This window comes from Sebastes fasciatus, chromosome 15 (assembly GCF_043250625.1).
Source record: "Sebastes fasciatus isolate fSebFas1 chromosome 15, fSebFas1.pri, whole genome shotgun sequence".
Taxonomy (NCBI): domain Eukaryota; kingdom Metazoa; phylum Chordata; class Actinopteri; order Perciformes; family Sebastidae; genus Sebastes; species Sebastes fasciatus.
Genome location: NC_133809.1, coordinates 5,901,439 through 5,922,388, shown reverse-complemented (window position 1 = coordinate 5,922,388; position 20,950 = coordinate 5,901,439). Strand labels below are relative to the sequence as shown.

The 20,950-nt window shown below is 39.3% G+C and overlaps 2 protein-coding genes across 3 annotated transcripts in view; both read right to left on the bottom strand.

The window, feature by feature from the left end:
• The window catches only part of vps39 (VPS39 subunit of HOPS complex), a 33,085-nt gene extending 29,870 nt beyond the window's left edge, over positions 1–3,215 (bottom strand). The window contains exons 1-7 of the mRNA XM_074660913.1: positions 2,603–3,215; positions 2,356–2,421; positions 1,914–1,978; positions 1,385–1,427; positions 1,166–1,260; positions 217–315; positions 11–103 (exon numbers count right to left, since the gene is read on the bottom strand). Of these exons, the coding sequence (XP_074517014.1) occupies positions 11–103; positions 217–315; positions 1,166–1,260; positions 1,385–1,427; positions 1,914–1,978; positions 2,356–2,421; positions 2,603–2,675 (534 nt within the window). The 5' untranslated portion in view covers positions 2,676–3,215. The remainder of the gene's footprint in view (positions 1–10; positions 104–216; positions 316–1,165; positions 1,261–1,384; positions 1,428–1,913; positions 1,979–2,355; positions 2,422–2,602) is intronic.
• Positions 3,216–4,225: 1,010 nt separating this feature from the next.
• Positions 4,226–20,933, bottom strand: LOC141783099 (transmembrane protein 87A-like). Of its 2 annotated transcripts, XM_074660078.1 has the most exons (20): positions 20,750–20,930; positions 18,748–18,805; positions 17,205–17,302; positions 16,566–16,682; positions 16,303–16,350; positions 16,149–16,190; positions 15,368–15,494; positions 15,163–15,224; positions 14,781–14,964; positions 14,585–14,684; positions 14,357–14,450; positions 11,936–12,007; positions 11,703–11,811; positions 10,344–10,402; positions 10,085–10,188; positions 9,684–9,760; positions 7,854–7,918; positions 6,785–6,837; positions 6,407–6,437; positions 4,226–6,261 (listed from the first exon to the last, which is right to left on the bottom strand). In XM_074660078.1, exons 1-20 carry the CDS (start codon positions 20,852–20,854, stop codon positions 6,220–6,222), a joined length of 1,647 nt encoding a protein of 548 aa, XP_074516179.1. In that variant the 5' UTR covers positions 20,855–20,930; the 3' UTR covers positions 4,226–6,219. The 2 variants fall into 2 exon arrangements, with proteins under 2 accessions (XP_074516179.1, XP_074516180.1); XM_074660079.1 differs by lacking the exons at positions 4,226–6,261; positions 6,407–6,437; positions 6,785–6,837; positions 7,854–7,918; positions 9,684–9,760 and having other exon boundaries at positions 9,949–10,188; positions 11,703–11,836; positions 11,886–12,007; positions 20,750–20,933.
• Positions 20,934–20,950: the final 17 nt, after the last annotated feature.

Genomic DNA, 20,950 nt, shown 5'->3' with positions numbered 1-20,950 from the left:
TAGCACATACCCGAATGAGGTAATAGTCTCGTTTGAAACCAACACATATGGAGTTTTCACACCAAGCCATGGACTTTGGAATGTCTGGTGCACCAAAGTCCCCCTGACAGACAAAAAGAAAACATTAAGATGATTTAATGTGTCAACAGGCTGGAAAAAAGACCTTTAATCCTGGATCAGTGCAGTGAGTCACATCTGAAATATATTTTATTTTACCTGCAGCTCGTGGAACTCTCTGTCCTTCCAGTAATACAGCTGGAGCTTCTTCTTCACTGCGACACACATTCTCAACCTTTCCTCTCCTGAGCTCATTTGCTGAAAACAAAAGAGACAAAATGTCCAATTCATGACCTCAGATCAGGGGAAACTATGAATATAACACAGAAATGTGGACTGTGGAATGTGTGTGACTGTCTTCGACTGTGCCATAAGTTTGCATGTGAATAATACCTGTTTTTGTACGTTTTAGCCCATTTTATTGTTTTTAATTGTATGCATCGTACTGTACATTAGTGCATTTTTTTTTAAAAACTGTCGTATAGACGTCTAAATGTGTCTTCCTGTCTGCAGTGTGATAATGTGGCTAAGGAAAAGCAACAAACTTGACATGAACTGCAAATCTGCATAGGATTGTAACTACTCTTATGTCTCCTGCTCTTAAATTCGCTTTTGTTAATTCCAGTGATACTAAAGCATTACTAAAAATAGTCAAAATGATGGATTACCTATCTTAATCCGTTAAGCCTCTATTTTTTTCATACTGCACCGAAATTAATTATGAAGAAAAGGCTTACTGAAACGTTTAAAACACACATTCAAAAGGCAGAAAGACAATGGTGAGTAGGGCTGCAACGATTAATCGATTAGTTTAAATTAATCGGCAACTAATTTGATAATTAATTTAATCGGTTTGAGTAATATTTTTAAGAAAAAAAGTCAAAACTCTCTGATTCCAGCTTGTTAAGTGTGAATATCTCTTGTTTCTTTACTCCTATGACAGTAAACTGAATATCTTTGAGTTGTGGACAAAACAAGACATCTGAGGTACTGTACAAGTGAAAATTGGATGGGAAGCAATACAAATGCATGAATAGGATAGCAGTGCTGTACAGTAACAGTACTGCAGGCATACATATAGTGTCTGCACAAGGGGACTGTAACTGACCTGTAGGTCACAGGTGAAGAGCGTGGCTCCTTTGGCTTTGGACAGCACAGTGATCTGCTGGAAGGTCAGGAGGTCATGGACGTGGATGTTGTTCTCTGCAGGACAAAACAGATTAGTCTTTAAGAGATTGCAGTTTCAAGGCTGAAATGGTGATGAAGACTAACCAGCAGATCTTTTAAATTAAATATATATAGATACATATTAGGGAGAGAAACTTACCTAGAAGACTGACAAGAATTTTGTACTGTGAGACAACGTAGAGCTGTAGAAAGAGGAAGAAACCCAAATGAAAAGGAGGTTGGAACCAAATTAATCCAACATCAATCAGACATGCATGTGGACCTTCTTTGTCTTTTAAACATGTCTTTTGTGTTTCTATAATATAATTTTTATGTTTTTTGCTATATTTTGACTGCACTTTGGTCAACTGTTGTTGTTTTTAAATGTGCTTTATAAATAAATTTGGATTGGAATAATCTTTGGTATTCTAAGTTGGTATATGGATGGGTCTTGAGGTGTGTGGGATTCCCCGATTCATGCCAAGACAGGGAGTGAAGTGAGGCTTATGTTTACTAGCAGAAAGTCATGTTATTAATAATAACAGGGCAATACAGTATGTAGTCCTAGAAAATCCAGAAGTATTTAAGTTGTGACTCGCTCACCAGACTTCAAAATCTTATTCCCCACTGATTTTTTTTTGGTGTATGCAGAAATTAGTGTAAACCTCATCATGCAGTCTTATATCTACCTGCTGAATCTTCTTTGAGAAGTTCTTATTGGATTTTTCCAGTGTCACCTCAAACCGGTTGGTACCTAAAGAGAAAAGAGACACCAGAAATGACTCAGGCAGACAATAGTAAGTTGAGAAGGTCTGCAAATACACAAGGAATCAGTTGCATCACACATCTCCTTTTGATTTTCCTACCTGCATCCTTTTTCCTATGGTTTTGCCACTATCTAAGCATGATGAGTCTTAACTACACTGTTCAATTTGAAGGTTGATCTGAGGCATCCTAACGCCATCAGTCATGTGATGACTGTACGCTTTGGGATTTATTTTAAGATTTTATTGTTTACCAAATCATTAAATAGGCTAGCTCCAACCTATCTCTCCGACCTTTTACAACCATACATCCCATCAAGGTCCCATCCCATCAGTTGCATCACACATCTCCTTGTGCTCTTCCTACCTGCATCCTTCTTTATTCGGTAGAGGAGGAGATGCCCAGGCTTTGTCCCCACAAGCAGCCAGTCCTCTGTGGGGAAGAAATACTCAAGAGTCAGGGTCTGACAGTTTAAAGGATGCTGTATTTATGCTATCAAACAGAAACATGTTGAGACTGCAGTCCAATAAACACCCAGAGGGACCACTTCAATGTCAAAGATATATATATATATATATATAGCTGTGGGATAAATAAAGTGTCAACAACTTACCCCAGGCCGCCAGACAGTCAATCTGAAGAGGAAGCTTCTCCAGAATAGGCACTGGTTCATAGGCGTCATGCATCTTGAAGCAATGTTTGGTGTGATTCAGTTACAGACCTCTCTGATCTCTGATGGATCGATCCTACACCAAGCTGGAAGCCTGCAGCCTGCAGCAACAACAGCTGACTGACTGACCGCTGATTAGTCCGTCAGGGTGGTACAGCTTCATGTGTCGCCATTAACCGACTGAGCAGTGAGAGTAAAATGAGGAAACACTCCTGTAATGCTCTGCTATGTCTGGCTTGTTAGCCTTCTAGCTCTGCGACCAAAACAACAGCTGATCGTTAGCCTGCTAGCTTCGAAGTTAGCAACCTGCAACTGCTCCTAAACATTGTTCATAACAACAGAAACAAAGAACAAAGGCAGTCCGGTACTTTGACGTTAAACACGTTAGGTAACTTAATACTAATATTAAACTCTAGTGTGAGCCGCAGCGGTGAGGTTTCGGTAGCCAGGTTAGCTTGTGTGCTAGCTACTTCCTCAGTTGTCTGCGGGTTGTGTTGACGACGGCTGCGCGAGGGAACCGGGGTTTGACAGGCACGTGACAGAAAGTCAGCGAACACTCACGAGGAACGCATTAAAGGTGCAGTGACTACATTTGTATTCAGAGCTAAATTGAGCCCTGCATACCTCTCGCGAGATTTCGTCGTGGAGTTGTTATAAACTAAATAGTGCTTTGCAGTTCTCGCGAGATGTAATCATGGAGCTTTAAAAACTAGTTTACTTGATACAAACAAGAAAAACTAAGAAACAAAATACTATTTTAAGGAAAATAATTGGACAACAATTATTCCCCAACAAACTATATTTTTTTCTTATTTTTTCTACATTCTGTAACATTTATATTGAAACATTAGAAGATGATTTTTTACATATTTTTTACATGTTAAAAAATACTACATATACAGTATATACACACATATATATATATATACACACATATATATATATATATACACACACACATATATATATATATATGGATATATATATCCACAAATATATATCCACATATACTGTATATCCACATATATATACACACACACACACACATATATATATATACACACACACACATCTATATATATATATACATATATAATATAATACAAAATGTTACAGGAATCATTTAAAAATTGGATATCTGAGCAGATACCATCATTCACTTCTTTTAAAATTATTATTATACAAAATTAGAATTTTTAATCAAAGAAAAACAAGTGGAAATGTTGTCCAATTGTTTAATAATTTTTGACATAATATATTCACAGATGTCGAGTTATCTAGTTTATTACACTTCTGCTTTCAGTTATTTGTATTAATTATTGAATTTTAAGACAGCACTGAAGCGTATAAAAGAAGCCCAGAATATTTATCAAAAATACTTACTTCAATTCCTTATTAGACCTCATTGTTATATATTTGTTTCATTTTTATTATTTAGGTATTCCCATTTTTAATGTGTAGCATGTCAAAACATTAAAAGAGCAATTTAAAAGTTATACTATTAAAAACATTTAAAAAATATTAAAAACATTTGTCCTAAATGCACACAAAAACTGACATTGTAACCATGTTTTAATATAAATTTTATTCGCAGGACATACGCAAAAAGCCATACAATATCATCAGCTTCACATTACAATGCAGACTCACATCCAGAAATTGGGCTTTAGTGTCTCTCTAAAATAAAATATCCTCAACAAGACCTGGACAAATATTAAAAAAAACATAAATTAAGGAATTTAGAATATCCACACATACTGCAGTAGATTGCACAAGGACGGGGATATAATTTTGCCACATAAGGCAAGATTATTTGCAGTGTGAATGGGATAAACTCAAAGGAATCTGTAATTGCGGTGAAATGAAAATTATTCATTTAGCATGTACAGAATATTTCTTTAAACTACCCTGTGCTAATGAATTTGAGTGAGGACTTTAACAAAACTCTGGCCTAGTTAGTGGAGGGGGAGTGAGAAAGGATTACATACTGTACATACAGTAAATCACATGTATATTTGAATTTAGGCCCACATCACATCCATGAGGTTTATCAATGGATTCTGTGATTCAGTAGCTAAAAAAAGTTTTCACTTTGCTGACATGTAGTGGACCTAAATCACTGTGAGAAGCTACAAAATGTTACTTTTTTATAGAGATGAAAATAAACATCCTTAATTCAAGACTCCACTACTTTGCTTGAAAACGAGTCATACATTTCCCCCTCGCTGAGGACCAAGCAGTCTTTCATTCGTCAGTAAAAGCTTGAAAATCACCAATATTAGAGTCATATTTTCAGTTGCTTTAACTGTTCTGTGTAGTGGTGACTTCTCAAGAGAAGTGATCTGGTGTAACATTTGGGCGTACAATATGAACACTTCTGATGACACTGTGTTTACGATAGTTTATACTTTCACGACCAAGAGGGTCGTTACATTCTCCCAGCCCAGAAAACGATGTCTTCTAGTTAACACAATTATCCCCTCATAACACAAATGTAGCATGTTTTACCCTGACAACTGAGATATGCTTCAAGTATCAATATTCACTGATGCAGCCGTGTTTACATAGAGTAACATAAGTTATTTATTTTTAGGAGTTAGCCAGACAAAGTGTTACTCAGTCATAAGACAAACATATAAACCTTTTCAAATTTCACAACATAAACCTTCTAAATGGGCCCCTTTGTAAACAAATATCACGTTAACTTTGACAGCCCTAATTAAAACAAATTGTTTTTAGTTATCTGGCTAAATGGTTAATCATACCAAACAGTTGCCTGCTCATTCAAATATTAAGTGACCCATTAAATACGTAACGCAATAAAACACTTGCTGAAAACAGCCATTTCTTTTTTACATTTAGTTGAAGATAACCTTGAGTTCAAGTGTCCGACGCTGTAGTGACTTATATATAATAATATTATGCACAATAACTTGCTGTTTTCAGCATGTGTTTTCGCCTCCATTCGTACAATCATCTGATTTCTTGGCTGAGACAACCACCAAATCATCATCATCGTGATTTGTACCTGAACATGTTTCAAGATCAGTTCTCACAGTCCCACAAATTTGAAGCGGGTGGGGAAACTTCTCTCAAATGTTAAATATTGTTTTAGTGTAAAACCATAAGACATGATTTTGATAAATATTCTATTTAGTGTAAAATGCCCAGTTTCTGCTTGATTTTAGCCAAGTTCGAGACATCGGAGAAACATCTTTGAAACAAATAAAATATTTATCAAAGTGCTCTGGTGTGTTATTGCTTCAGTTTCAGCCCCATGTCCAGAATGCTGATCGTGACATTAAAAGCCAAACCCATCCAACTATGGGTTGCACGATACTGCCTTAATATAAACACACTATTCGTGCTTCTTTTGAGCTTATTACGGTGTTACACAATAGTTGTGAAACAAAATTACAAATGTAAAGTGTCTGGAGAGAACAGTTGGCTTTGCCCACATTTTTTTTTTTTTGGTAATCAGATCACTCAGAACGCATTCGTTGCTGCCTCAGTGAAATTGCTTTCTTTTTCATCCTCACATCATCTTCTTGCATTTACTTCTACTCCATTTTGGATCTCTCCATCTTGGTTTTCATGATTTCCTGGAACAAGAGAAGACAGATTAAGACATGTGCAGTCATGTGATGTGTGTGGAATGATAAAGGTCATTACCAGGAGCATTTTTAATAGACAAAAATGTGAATGGAAATCATGGGACTAGCAGAAGGAAAGTAAAAGACCCTTTACCTCTTCTTCATCCAGCATTACAGGGAGAGCTCTGTATAGAGGGGGTGGGGAAACAGAAAGAGAAGAGAAGAAGAAAAGAGAAGGAGTCAGTGAATAACTGTCCAGGCCTGGGTCAAACAGCATTTTAAGATACTCTCCATAGCTTGTTTGTGCTTCCAAAGAGAGAGAGAGAGTTAACAGTATATATTTATATTCTGAGCCGTCCTTGATCAGGTACTGTAAGCTACATCAACACTCTTACATAAGCCGAGACAATATGACATTAAGAAGGATTACTGTTTTAAGCCGATACCTTTTTACCACAAATTCCAGGTAGCGCAAAACTGTATGTTTTTAGCAAAACACTGTAATGTGAAAACTATAATTTGCTTTACTTACACATCGGCAACAGTTGTAGGAATGTTCTCCTCAACCCATTTTAGGTCTTCATCCTGGCGAAAGCAGAGTTTAGAAATACAAAATGATAGTGAGAGTTGTTCCGATACCAATACCGGAAATGCCCCCGATGCAGCCTAAAATGCTGGATCGAGTATCGGCAAGTACGTGAGTCTGTGCACGATCCGATATCACGGTATCATGTAATTTATCAGCTCAATTAAGCTACACAGGAACAACAACAACACGTGTCACTTGCTACCCGATCTGTACATCCTATCCCATCAGTGAGAGTTGCACTTGCTCATTACCGATTGGGCACGTGCTAGCGGAGAGTGTAACGTTAGCCAGAGCTAGCAAAACATCGCAATTTGGCAATATTTGACACTGGAAAATCTGTCAAACTAGATAATAAATTTTTTTTATTTAGTATTGATTCTCTGTATGCATTTGTTCATGTTTTACAATGGTTTTAACCTCAGCCAGGCTATAAAACATAAATTCACATCCATACAGGATTAGTAGTATAGACATTTCATGGTCGTGTCTAAAAGGGAGCCTGCAAATTGTGAAATCTGATCTGAGATCTGCAAAGACTCTTGCGAGACTTGCTGCCCGATGACCTGTCCTAATCTTAACTATTCTAGATCAATGCCCAACCTTAACAACCTCACAAGAGTTTCCCCAGTTTGCTGGTCCCCTTCTAGCCACGACCACATTTCATCTCCATTCTGCCAACAGCTTTGGTCCAAGATTACTCCCTGTAAGCTACTGCATTAACGCACATTGCAACAGAAAACACAAAGGGGCCTCCTTAAAATGTTTATGTTAAGTTTGAAAAGTCTATACAGCTGTCAAAAACTAATAATTATGTATGTATTTTTAGTTTTTAAAGCAGTGGTATCGGATTGGTACTCGGTATCGACCAATACGCAAGTTCAGGTCTTGGAATCGGTGTCGGGAAGGAAAAAAATGGTATCGGTAAATCTCTACAAAATTATTCATTTTTGCGTGAAGAAAACAATAAATAGATAAAAAAAAGAGAGATGTTCACAGAAGAACGTAAACCCACCTCTTTACTCAACAGTTTCTGGGAGCCATTCGAGTCAGGCTTTGAGCCTCTCATCTTCATTCCCTCTGAAAAATAAAGAAGCCAATTGAAATTACATAGAGGTGAAATGTCCAATAATATGATTATAACATAACTAGGTTATTAAAATGTCCATTCAAACTATTACATGATTATAAGATGAATATTTATAAATGAATCTCCACATATCTGCTTGAACAGATTTAGATCATGGCCTCAGCAGCACCGGGTTATACAACACAAACCCTCAGTTGACTTGACAGCATCGTCTTTACGGGATCTGAGCAGACCTAGATTATTTGCAGATGAGTGGGTTTGTCACAGACTACAAAAATGCATAGAAGCTTTGCAGTTGCGACACAAATCTACTGGAAAACATTTCTGGCACGATCACAGAGGTCCATCAGAACAGAACAGAAGAGAAAAGAAAAGTGTTTCCACATTTAGTGTGTTGATGTGACAAACATCCCTGCAGCCCCATGGCTCTGGGATCTACAATAAGCTATTCAAGCACTGAGATGGAAAAGCATCCACTCAGTTTACCTGAAACAAACCTGGCTTTGGCTTCAGGCGGCTCAAAACTACAGTATATATTAGCTCTGTTAATGCTAGCTTTTATTGGATACTTAGCATGCATATCAGATATGTTTACAAGATGATAACACTGGTTATCTGGATGCTTCATAGCAAACAGTGAACAATGCTCCATCAGAGACAAAAGGATCACTCTTCAGTAAAACAACAGGACAAGAAACATGGTGTCCTGGCTGCTAAATTACGAATCCTGCTATGGCGAATGCATGACCCGCCCTACTCTGCCTCTGACTGGCTGGGACTTGTTGTCTTGGGTTTAGGGATGAGGAGTGAGCTTGGGCCCAATCCCAGGGTTTAAGGGCGTCCCACTGTCAAATCATCAGGAATCATCGCAGTCATTTTGAGCCCTTTATGAACACACTCCGTAAATCCGCATTTCTGCAGACTTTGCCTGAGGGATTACCCACAATTCATAGTGTTGTGACGTTAAACACAGGGTTACCACAGTTACCAAGTGTTCATAGAGATGAGTTGAGGACCTCCAATATGCCTGCCATGGTGTTAGCTAGCACACTTGGCCACAATAGCACAATAATTAGATATTAAAGGACCAATATGTAATAAATGCACTGTAATAAATCATAAAATGACTATGATATGTCATCAGAGGTTAAGGAAACATGCTGAATTGAAATACTGGCTTCTCCAACAACAATGCTACAGTCAGTATGTTCTCCTTTGAAATTTCCATTCCGCGCCGGAACGTCTGTTTTTGGTTTTGGCTGGTGTGATCCTGTCCACTCCCCATTTCAACACCCAGTTACCACATATGAAACAAATTGGCACGCAAACACAACGTTCTGCAGCCATAGAAGCGAGCAAACGAACTGGATCAACAGAGATAACGTTAACATTAGATTCTACCCGATCTGAAAAGCCTCAGCACATCTCTCTGTGGTCCGTGTGCAGCTGGGTCATCAAGGCAGCGAGTATTTGAGACACACAGCCGCTGAAGTGATTCCGACTACTGCTTGTGGGCAGAAGCTAACGTGGTCATGTCTAGAAGGTAACCATTAAATTGTGAAAACATGCGCTAACTGCTATCAGTCACATCAGAGAAGCAGATGGCTCCAATATTTTGAATTTGGACTGCTGTTACTCATTTGAAACACTAGCTGTCAGTACTAGTTGTCATGGTATCTGAACTGTACTAACACAACAGCCCACCCATCTATTAGTAGTATAAACACTGTTTGAAGCAGATGTCCTCAGTCTTACCAAAAGCTTCATTCAGCATTGGCTCCTTGGCCTCTTCCTCGTCATCTTCTTCATCAATCAGAGGAGAATGGGAGAACCTGAGAGAAAACAGAATCACATAAAATAAATATAACTGCTGGAAACTTAAACTGGGGCGGCTGTAGCTCAGTGCGGGTCGTCCTTTGACCACAAGGCTGATGGTTCGATTCCCTGACTCCAACAGACTGCATGTCTAAGTGCCCTTGAGCGAGACACTAAACCCCAAGTTGCTCCCCGGGCGCTTTACAACAGCCCACTGCTTCTAAAATACTAACGATGGCTTAAATGCAGAGGTCAAATTTCTGTATGGCAAATAAAGGTTTCTTTCTTCTGCCTCTTTCTTAACTGACAGCAATGTTTCTGGGCTCCAGGTGGACTCTGACCTCTGGCTGTTAGCAGACGGCCGCAGCAGCACCATGATAACCAGCAGAATGGTGGAGAACAGGAGACGCCAGAAGGCATCGTCTACCCACAAGTCCCTCCAACCCTGTGGAAAGGATAAAAATAGAAAACAGTGATGATATCAGGTTGGAAGGTGAGTTCACTTTTCATCTCTGCATAAACAAGAAACAGAAACCTCATGAAGGGAACCAGGACCAGAACACGACACAATAATCAATCAATAGCAGACATCAAACTGACCGTCTGGCAGTCTACCAGCTTGAAGACTTTGGTGGTCCAGATGATGAATATGATGGAAGCTGTGGACATAAAGTAAACACAGGTCTGTAAACAATATGCAAATGCTGCACATGAATCCTCCCACCAGTGGAACCAAAACTAGAAAAGGTTATCCCAGCCAAAGGGTAGGCAAATATACAAATACATTTACATACTTTAATACATGAGGAGCATATTGAAACAATACAGGACATATGTTTTAGAGGAATGGTTCACCACTTTATACAACTACACTTTTCACATGCAGTAGTACTTCCCAACACCAGTAAACACTTCCCCTTTACAGACATGCACACTTTATGATAATCACATGCAGTGTGGGGCAAAAAACATGCAGTTTTCTTAATGCAGTATAAATGTGTAATTTCCCCTATTCTAAAAATGGTGTATTTGAATATTTCTGCATACTGGGGTCCCTAAACAGTCTTGAATTCCATAAATTGGGTATCACTGTAAAGCTGAGACTCTTGTGGATCCAATGAGTCCAACTGTATTCATGTGTGATGATGTTAGACCCCATAGTAGCCAATTCATTGTAGTGAGACCATTTTTTTTAAAACTTGACCTCACTGTATAAAATGACCTCTGGTGACCTCTAGGATTATCACAGTCTCGTGAAACTTTACAACCCCAAACTAGAGACCTAGAGCATTCAGTGGATGGATGGCTTTCCTAGCTAGATTGACAATAAGGGGGTTTCTGAGCAGTTTACACAACAGAAGTGCTCGCCATCTAATGGGCAAAAAATGAAATTCTTGCAGAAATCTCCAAATGTCAAAAGTTTTTGATACGACATCACATCATGGCTTCTTCTATGGTGTTCCTCAAGGTCTTGGTGTCTTAATGTGGTATTTTGGAGGGATTATTGATCATTTGAATCAATTCTCGAGGTTAAATTTAGCCCCAAATCTGTGTAACAAATGGTATCAACCCAAAAATCGCTGCAACAACTTATGAGACATAATAGAGCATGGGGATGACCATCATATACTTCTATCATAATGTTCTAAGCCTTTATACACTGTCACAATGTATTAATTAATGTTTATTTCTGATTTATGACTAGAACTACTTGACACACAGTGCTGAGCTGCTTCTCAAATTAATCTTCAGGTTCCCAGCTTTCAGATGATGCACACCACTTCTATGTGACATCTACTGTTGACCTGCTATCTCCCTCTAAAGACCACCCTGTACTCCCCTAAAAAAAAGACAAAAAATGTGTCTATGTGGGTCTACTGATCATAATGAAGCAGCTGTTTCTGAACTAAAACACAGCTCTACTAAGAGGCAATCCATCTCAGAGCAGTTGCTACTCACCGACCACAGAGAAGATGAGAGTGTTGGTGAAGTGCTGATACAAAGAGAGTTTCACTATATTTCTGCGGAGCTTCAGGAGACGAGTGGTTTGAGACAGACTGATGAAAATGTGGATGCAAATTAAGGAGAATATACTGCTTATACTTTCAAGTAACCACAATCAAAATCTTATATCTGCAACACTTCTGAAAATGAAAATGAGTAGCCGTTTTGGCTGGACGGGTAAAGGATATCCACCACATGACGCAGGAGTCAATAAGGGAGAGGCTGAGATTAGCCACCAAGGCGACCGTCCCGTAGAAACCCTGGAAAAAGAAAGTCGGATTTACAATCGAGACAAATAATGAGCCTCGAGTTAAGCAGAGAGCGAAGAGTGTGAAGTCACAGGGCTTTTTTTAAACACAAGATAAGCTTGTGTTAAGATCTGATGAAGATGGAGCTGACTTCACATAAAACACATCTGCTCATCAAACTACATCTCCCTCCATTCCTCTTACAGTCTTTATCTTATGTTTGCTTGTATAACGTTGTGTTTCCATTACTTTTTGGACTTACTGCAGCGTCTTTGTCTGCTTTTGTATTTCACTCTCGATCAAATACGTCATTCCCGGTTATCATCACTAGTCTGCCTCCCAGGGACTGAATCCCTGCGTAACCTTCTCTCTCTGCTCAAATCAACTTTATTCATACGGAGTGCCTTGAAAGCTGCGCCAGGCAAGATTTCTATGTAAAAATACACCACCACTATCAGCTTCAATCAGCCTGTGGAGGCTGCAACAGCTAATGTCCCATCTGCAATTATTGAAATGCAGAGGGCTCATTATATTTTCCTGGATGAAATTCATCTGCAGCCACAGAAAAATTATGAAATAAGGGGTTAGAAGTGAAATAGAAAATGGTCCTCTAGACAGCAGCGAGAGAGTGTGTGTGTCTCCCAGAGGAAGCTACACTCGGTGTTAAATCTTTTTCCTCTCTCATCCATTTGGTGTATTTTGGGATTCAGTGAATCTTCTCTGGGTGGTTTGGTTGATATAGATTACTGTGTGCGGATTAGTGTAGTCAACACGTTCTCATCCCAACTCGTCACATACTGACGCTTCGTCAGACCCCTCGGCGTCACTTTTCGGTTGCAGTAAATGCGTGCTCAACGTTGTGAATTATATAAAAACACTTGCTTAGGTTCACCAATGAACAGCTGATTGTAACGTGAAAATGAAACTTGACACACGGGGCATGAACAGCGATCTACTTAATGAAAACAGCGTGTGTGTTTGTTGGAGTCAGTTGATGCTACCTAACAGGATCTCTGTTTCAAAAAAAGTTGTCTCTTGCTTCCGTCTAAAGCTAACAAGTTGTGCGATTTTCATTAAATCAAACCTCGCTGTTGATTCTTATTATAAATAATTATAATTATTATAATGGGGGAAGGGGGATGGCCCCAGAGACCTGTTGACTTCGTACCGTGCTTGTGTGTGCAGGTCCTTTGCTGGGTGGAGCTGAGGTGCCATCTCGCTAACTGTGAACACCTGGCCAGTGTTCCTGAGTTATTTCAAGGCCTATTGAAGGAGGCTGGGACACGGGTGGACACGGGTCTTGGGGTATGGGGTATAACACATGCACAGTGTAACTGAAGCTGTGGTCGTGTGTTGCGATTGGCTCAATTTCAGCGAGTGCAGACCAAATTTTTACTGACATGTGTTGCACCCCAAAGACATGACGCGTTGATGAAGCGTGACCCAGCCTCCTTCAATAGGCCTTGAGTTATTCAAGCCTTTTGTTTGACACTGACAACATGCGCCTCACATTGACCACCGCCCTCATACACCACTGATTCTGACTGTCACACCTCACTACTTTAATAAATGAGTTTATTATTGGTAAGTTTGATGTGCATCTCCCTCTTTTGTTGCAACCCTGCGAGCCAGAGACACATGAGGGATTCACAGGAAATGATGCAGCATGTAAATCCAACATCACTGTTTTTAATTTGATCTCACTGACATGAGTCTCGCGGTTTACTGATCACTATTTGGCTTTCATTTCACACTGCTGCTTAGGGCTGAACAATTTTGCGAGAGGGAATGATCATTTCTACATCATTATTCTCATTGTATAACATATTAAAATGATGATGGTTTTATTTTTGCGGGGATGTACTAAACAAAGATGTTTTCTTAAGACGGTAGAATGTCACGTGAAGGCCAGGCATCTCTGCAGCAACACAATATTTAATTTAAAATGGTGTTTTGAAACACATTTTGTCTTTAAGAAAATATTGCGCCTCCTGCCAATTGAAAACTGCATCAGGCCATATTGCGATTTCGATAAAATTTTGATTCATCATGCAGCCCTGATGTCGCTGCTTCACAATAAAAGCATTCAACTAGCAAAACCACGGGGTGGCTTTTATTGTGAAGCAGTCGCAAAAAACGCAATGTAGTTGTCATAGATGTTAGCGCTGACAGTACTTAATGAGAGGGGTTACAACCAGGACAATTCAGACGGTTAGAGGATAGTTAGCTTTTATGTATTTGTAGTATTTATCTGAAACTGTCACTGTGTCCTACATGGCGTGTCTTTCTCCAAGTAGGCTAAGATGAATATTGTGAATGACAGCTGTTGGGTGGTGGAGTTTATTAATTGTTGATACTTACACCCGTCACTCTCAGCACACCTTCCACAGAGGAGAAGAGCAGGTAGAGAAGCCCGACAGCTACCAGCCGGTGCACCGTGGTACCCAACCTGGGCCTACACAGGTGAGGAGAATTTTTTTTTTTAAATTATACTAAGAAATGATTGAAATGAGAATATTAGCAGCAAACCCCCCACTGGATTGAGACATACCGTGAAGCAAAAGGTAAGTTTTAAAAGTCTAAACTTACTTGACTATGCCATAACCAAGACTGACAATGAGGACCAGGATCCGGGCTAGAGATCTTTTGAGTGCAGAGAGCAGCTCAGCAAAAATCACAGCACCTTGAACTGTGAAGATGAAAAAACACACAAACAAAATGACAATTACATCAGACTGAAACGAAGAGAAAAAGAGAGACAAGCAGAGGTATAAAATCAACCAACCGAAGTCTCCTTTGTAACGGATGCTCTGGTATTCAGAGTAAAACACCGCTTTTTCCAGCATGCCGAGGATGATGACGGCGCCGATCCAGAACTGGATCCGCAGCAGATCCCTCCAGTAGCAGGCACACCAGAAGAGCCAGAGAGCCCCGAACAGCACGTACACGATGCACATGATCATGAAGAACTGGGATGGAGAGGAGAGAGAGAAGCTTTGTTCAGCCTTTGAGTGGTCGGAAGACTAGTAATGCAAGTCCATTTACCATTTATTCTGCATGTTTCAATTTGAAAACTATTAAAGGTCTGTTTGCCACAGACTGTAATGTCATGTCATTTGTGTGTTTAAACTTAAAAACCCTCCTTTTATATAACTTAGGGTACATACCATCATCAGGGGCCAGTCTGCTGGAGAAGAGAAGTCATGTGGTCCTCTCATCTCCACTTTCACTGGGGAAAGAAAATTTTTAAAAAAGTCACTTCTTAAAATTCTCAATTATCAGATCTTCTTATCCCTTTTTGTTTTCATTAACTTATCTATTGAGTAAATATGAGATATTCTAAAGCTTTTGGAGTGAAACAGTGTATCTCACTTGTGAAAGCAAAGTTGACCTGCTCCGCCCCGATGTCTTCGTCCTCGACTCCGCGGTACACAGGATGCACCTTCACTATGAACAGGTATGGACTGTCCTCCCAAGATTTGGCCACCGCACTGATGTTCTGCAAAAATAAGAATCACAACAACATGACCTTGTATAAAAACACACATTTAAAGACATTTGCTGTGTAGTTTTTAATCCGTCTTTCATTGAGAGTCTCCTTTGTTTTTCTTTTATCTGTTGGTTTCACAGCCTCTCAGTTAAAGACAGAAACAGTCTAAACAGTATTGTTAAATAATTCCTTTTGTAACCAGCAGATCCTCCGTAAAACTGAATGTATTTTAGCATCTTCTGGTCATTTTCTCTGTTGCTGTCAGGACGTCGTTATGGTTTACCGGTTTGTAAAACTAACCCCTCTTCTAAATCATTTATCCCCTCTGAAATCAGATTATTAAATGCTCCTTAGATTTTTTACTTCTTACGGACTTTTATCATTTTACCATCATAGATCCTTTTATCCCTTATTAGACTGATCCTTCTATTGTTCTTATTCAGTCTGTTTATTTATTAGTTAGTCTAATTTACATCAGTAATCATTTTAGGTCCTGTTTTATATTTTTAGCTTACATATATTGTTGTTGTTGTTGTTGTGTGTCACTGTGTTTTATCTATGTTTTTATGTACAAGCTGCTCCAAAACAATTGCCCTTAGAGTGATTAATAAAGTTGTTTCAATTTAATTTAATTGAATTAAAAGCAATAACAACATATCTTACCGGCTTGTCGGGCCAAACAAGGCTCTGATTCGATGGGTCACTCTAAACAGAACATAGAAACATAGTGAGCTTCATAGACTTTGGTGATTTGGCAGTGTTAAATAAACAAAATCCCTTTTATTAGCATAATATATCAGCTCGATCAGTGACTCACCTTTGGGCTAGTGAGGGGCTGATATGGGTTGTAGTCTGCGTAATACACCTGGGAGAGAGGACAGAGTAAAGAAATATCTATACTATACATGTATGTAGCAAACTAACTGAAATGTTGGAATGATGAAACATTTTCCTGATGTTACCTAACATTAGATAACTGCTGCACACTGAGGTTAAACTTACTGTGTGTACACAGTGATGATTAATTGTGTGTTTATGTGCTATCAATAGTAAGACAGCATGTTTGTCATGGTAACAAACCTTCGGTGAGAAGAGGGAGGAGCAGTTGTCGAAGTACATGTAGCCCTGACTGTAGAAGCCATTCCAGCCGTCTTTCAACATGTGGTCCATACCAAACATGTTCATCGCTTTGTTGTCCTACAAGAAGGGACAGTGAGGGGAAATCAGTTTGAGAGTTTGCTGACTAACAATTTACTATTTGGATAACTTTAGATCAATGTATTTGATTTCAATAAACCTTTTAAAAATACTGTAAAATGTATTGCGTTTTTGGGGGGGGAAAGTGCGCTCTCGCCTCGCTTTAAGTCCTTCTTGTTCTACCCGTTTTAGGAACCTGTTTTGAGCCTGACAGAAGAAAACACCCCTGACCCCCCTGCTTCAAGACCGACAGCGACAAGGTGAAGTACATCAGCTGCTGTTTGAGATGCTTCTGGACGAAGAGCCAGCGCTGGCACAAATGAAGACGGAAGAGGAGCCCAAAGCCATGAAAACGCTTTGAGGAAAAGACACCAGCTGCTCTGACTGACATACCGTTGATGCTGAATGTGAAGTCAGAACAACTGAACTGGTCAAAAGTTCAGGAAGTGAACTTCCTGAGAGTGAAAAGTCCTTAAAGGTTGAAGAACAGACAGACATTAACAGACAAAAGTCACTACTCACTGGAGTGTTAAAGACCTCATTGTAGCAAACAGAGGAGCGCAGGTACCAGCTGATGTTGAAGGCCAGGTTCCTATCACATAACGCTGTGTCACCCTGGACTGCAGAGAGATAAAACAAAGATTATTAGACAGTAATAAGACCGTACGTCCCACCAGCTGTTCCAGATCATCCCGTCACAGGAGTTACTCTGTGTGTTGTAATCTACTTTTTGTGTCCGTGCTTTCCCCCCCGACATCCCTCGTCTAGTTCTATTTCAAAAGGTGACTTTCCCTATTTCACTACTTCATGTTGCTGCATTGCATCCTGGTCTACTTTCTGCTACAGTGGGAGCAGAAATCAGTATCTCTCCCTCATTTAGAGTATTGTGGATTTCTCACTTCCTGACTGGTGAATGCTGATGCAAAACTGACGTCTCTAGAGAGAAGAAATAGTCTCTGATTCTGAGGGACTGACAACAACGTCTGACGTTTACTATCAAATGTTATGGATTCTATTTTCTCCTACCAAACGCCATTGCCTTATCAGCAAGACTCAAATAACTGCTATAACAATAAATAAAATTGTCCCTGAGATAAGTCACATTGTGTTTAAGAGTTTTAGGGTGAATTTTACCTTTAAGATTTTAGATTCCTGAAACTGAAATGTGTTTTTTAATGAAATAACACACCAAATCAGCAGCATAGGTAATGTCACCATGTGGGCTAAAAGTGGCAGCATAAAAAAGGGTGTAAACAGCATATGGTTCTATGGAGAGCACCATGACAGTGTGACTCGTCTGTATGGTGCAGATAAGATGATCTCCAACATTATTTTTTTATCAATTCAAACACTGACATTTTGTTCGTAGTGCCAAGAGGTTCCCTGTGCAGGTTTTCCAGGAAAATCAGCCCAGCAGGACAACCGGCTTATACGTCATGTTTGGAGTTTAGCCAGTGAGAGTCATAAAGGCATCGTGGGATGTGAATTTCAGCACAACAATGCCATTCCAGCTGATATTTAAATGTTAAACCCAACACTCTTGAGTTCTTGTGATAGTAAAGTTACTGCTTATTTGTTTAACTAAAACCAGCTTGAGGTGTTTTGTAACTGGGTCAAAACTAAGAGATACTATGAAGCCAAATTATACCTCAGGAACTGCATGAAATTTCAGAGGAAAGAGACACAGTGGACAGAAAGGGCCTTTCTGTACAGAACATCTCATTTGCCTGCTGTAATGCTGTATTGTATCACCTGACTGGGGTCAAACTGGCACATTTTGAGTGTGTTTGTTTTTTTAATTTAAGTGTCTGATGGGTGGACTTTGCCACTTGCTACGTTATGACTCACAATATTGTCCAGCAGTACCTGAATGAATGTCTTGTTATAGTAAATGTTCTACCTATCAGACGAATGATCTTTGTATGTTAATATTTATATAAGGTGGATGCAGATGCAGGAAGTAGCCAGGGGAAATGCTACCCTCATTGTTGGCATGAATCATGCAAAGCCCCAATTCTGTTGGTAAAAGAAAAACAACACATGATGAAGAGGTCAAACTACTTACACTTCATGAAGATGGTGGTGTTGGCATAGAGCGTCTTTCGAAACACAACTTCCTGTGTCTGAAAACACAACAAAGGAGAATCAGTTCTTAACTCTAGCTCAGTCAGATGACATCAACCCTCCTGTTTGGAGCCGCTTCAGGCCGACAACACAACATGTCATTAAAGATCTGGGTACATTTTTAGGAGGAGCAAAAGATGATATCAAGTGAATACAACAATATTTCATTTTGTGAGATAAAACACTTAAACTGGGGATAGCAATTAGCCAGATTAAGCATCAGCTTTTTCATGAGCTATGTGCACACTACAAGGGGTGGACACTGGAAACAATAAAATGTACTGACGTTTTTGTATTTTTTCATATTAGGAACTGCAAGCTTCTGGCTAAAACACCATGCTATAAACCAAAACACATCTTTTTTTTGGTGCAGTGTAACATCAGCTACAGAGGTCAACTGTAGACTGTGTGAAATGCATTTTTTAAAGTGTCCATAAAAGTGGTTATTGTTTAACTACTACCCTGGCTACAGTAACAAGGTAGGGTCATTATGAAACACATTTATATTTACTTTACACTAAGTTTAAACTTTATCAATTGGTTGTTTGTTTTGGGAGGTGCTGCAGCACACCTACTTCCTTGTCCATGCTATTTGCACAAATAATGACTGTAATGATCCTCAAAACTAAATTCTAGGCATTGATTCGTTTGATATTAGAAGATAGATCAATATTGTTAGATTATTTCTATCCATCCTAACTCATTAATCACTAGCCAATATTAGCATTAGAGAGACACTTTTGCCTATTATGGTCTTGAACAGGACTTGCTCAGGACTTGGTCTCGACTGATTTAGGAGTAGGTCTTGACTCGGACTCAACTGGATCTGGTCTTGGACTTAATTTGGACTCCATTAAAGGTCCCATATCGTGCTCATTTTCAAGTTCATACTTGTATTTTGTGTTTCTACTCGAACATGTTTACATGCTGTAATGTTAAAAAAAACACGTTATTTTCCTCATACTGTCTGCCTGAATATACCTGTATTTACCCTTCTGTCTGAAACGCTCCGTTTTAGTGCATTTCAACGGAATTGCGTTGCTAGGCAACAGCTTGGGTCCTTGTTTACTTCCTGTCAGCTGATGTTATTCACATCCATTGCAACAGGAAATAGACTGGGACACATTTATGTTTATGTTTAAGATAAGTGGGGAAATTTGCAAAAAAAAATCGTGTGATGATCTATATATATTGTATATTTGTGACATCACGAATGGACAGAAATCCTAACGGCTTGTTTCATACGCACAATTTCTGAATACGGGCTGTGTGTATTTCTCCGTATATTGAACGTTTTGATAGTTTAACAGTATTTATAAAGCACTTAAACCTGCTTTATAATATAAAAGACATGAAAATCTCACTTTTTTACAATATGGGACCTTTAAGTTGGACTTGGCTACAGCCCTAAGAGTCTGTCATTCTCTGAGGCAATAACTGGTTGAGCAGCATGTTTTCTGACATAATGGCATTCCTTTCTTTTACTTACATGTCTGTTTGTAGATTTCCTTAGTAACACACTGCTTTTACAAAAATGTTTCCACTGGTAGCATATTACATTTGCACCACTATGTAACAGTAGCACCCTATTTGACAGGCAGAGTTATGCTGTATAGGTAATTCCCAGTGAGAAGTTCATCTTGTCAGACAAGCAGAACTGGTAGCATTTACATTTGCACCGCTATGTAGCAATAAGAGGTAGCTCCATAGCTGACAGGCAGAGTTAATAACATATAGCTCATTCACAGTGAGAAATTCATCTTGTCAGAAAAGCAAAACATGTCAAAGAAGCATTGTGTGAAAGAAAGAAAAGGTGTATTAACGCTACAGCAGAATGCTAGAGGCTAGCTAGTTAGCTCCTCTGCTAACAGCTGCTCTGGTAGCTGTAGCTCGACAGGCTGAGTAATAACCGTTAACATGTTATATATGAAGGTTTAACTGACCGAGTTGATCTCCACGCTCCATACTGAGACCTCTGCTGCTGTCCCGAGACGGAAAACTAACACAAAGAGCAGGACACATAACCGATGCGACTCTGGCATCTTCATTAGTGCTTCTATCTACAGTCTACAGTAACAGACAGACGGGTCAGACTGGATCCGCCTCCAGTTCCGGCTGCAGTTCACAGCGTCGCCACCAGATGG

What these genes read in the sequence shown, in the direction of transcription:
- LOC141783099 (XM_074660078.1), bottom strand. Translation starts at nt 20,854, where the DNA reads ATGAAGATGCCAGAGTCGCATCGGTTATGTGTCCTGCTCTTTGTGTTA. An exon ending in CACCACCATCTTCATGAAGT is followed by an intron (nt 17,303 to 18,747) that starts GTAAGTAGTTTG and finishes ATCTCTCTGCAG; the next exon opens with TCCAGGGTGACACAGCGTTA. An exon ending in AGAAACTGTTGAGTAAAGAG is followed by an intron (nt 6,838 to 7,853) that starts GTGGGTTTACGT and finishes TGCTTTCGCCAG; the next exon opens with GATGAAGACCTAAAATGGGT.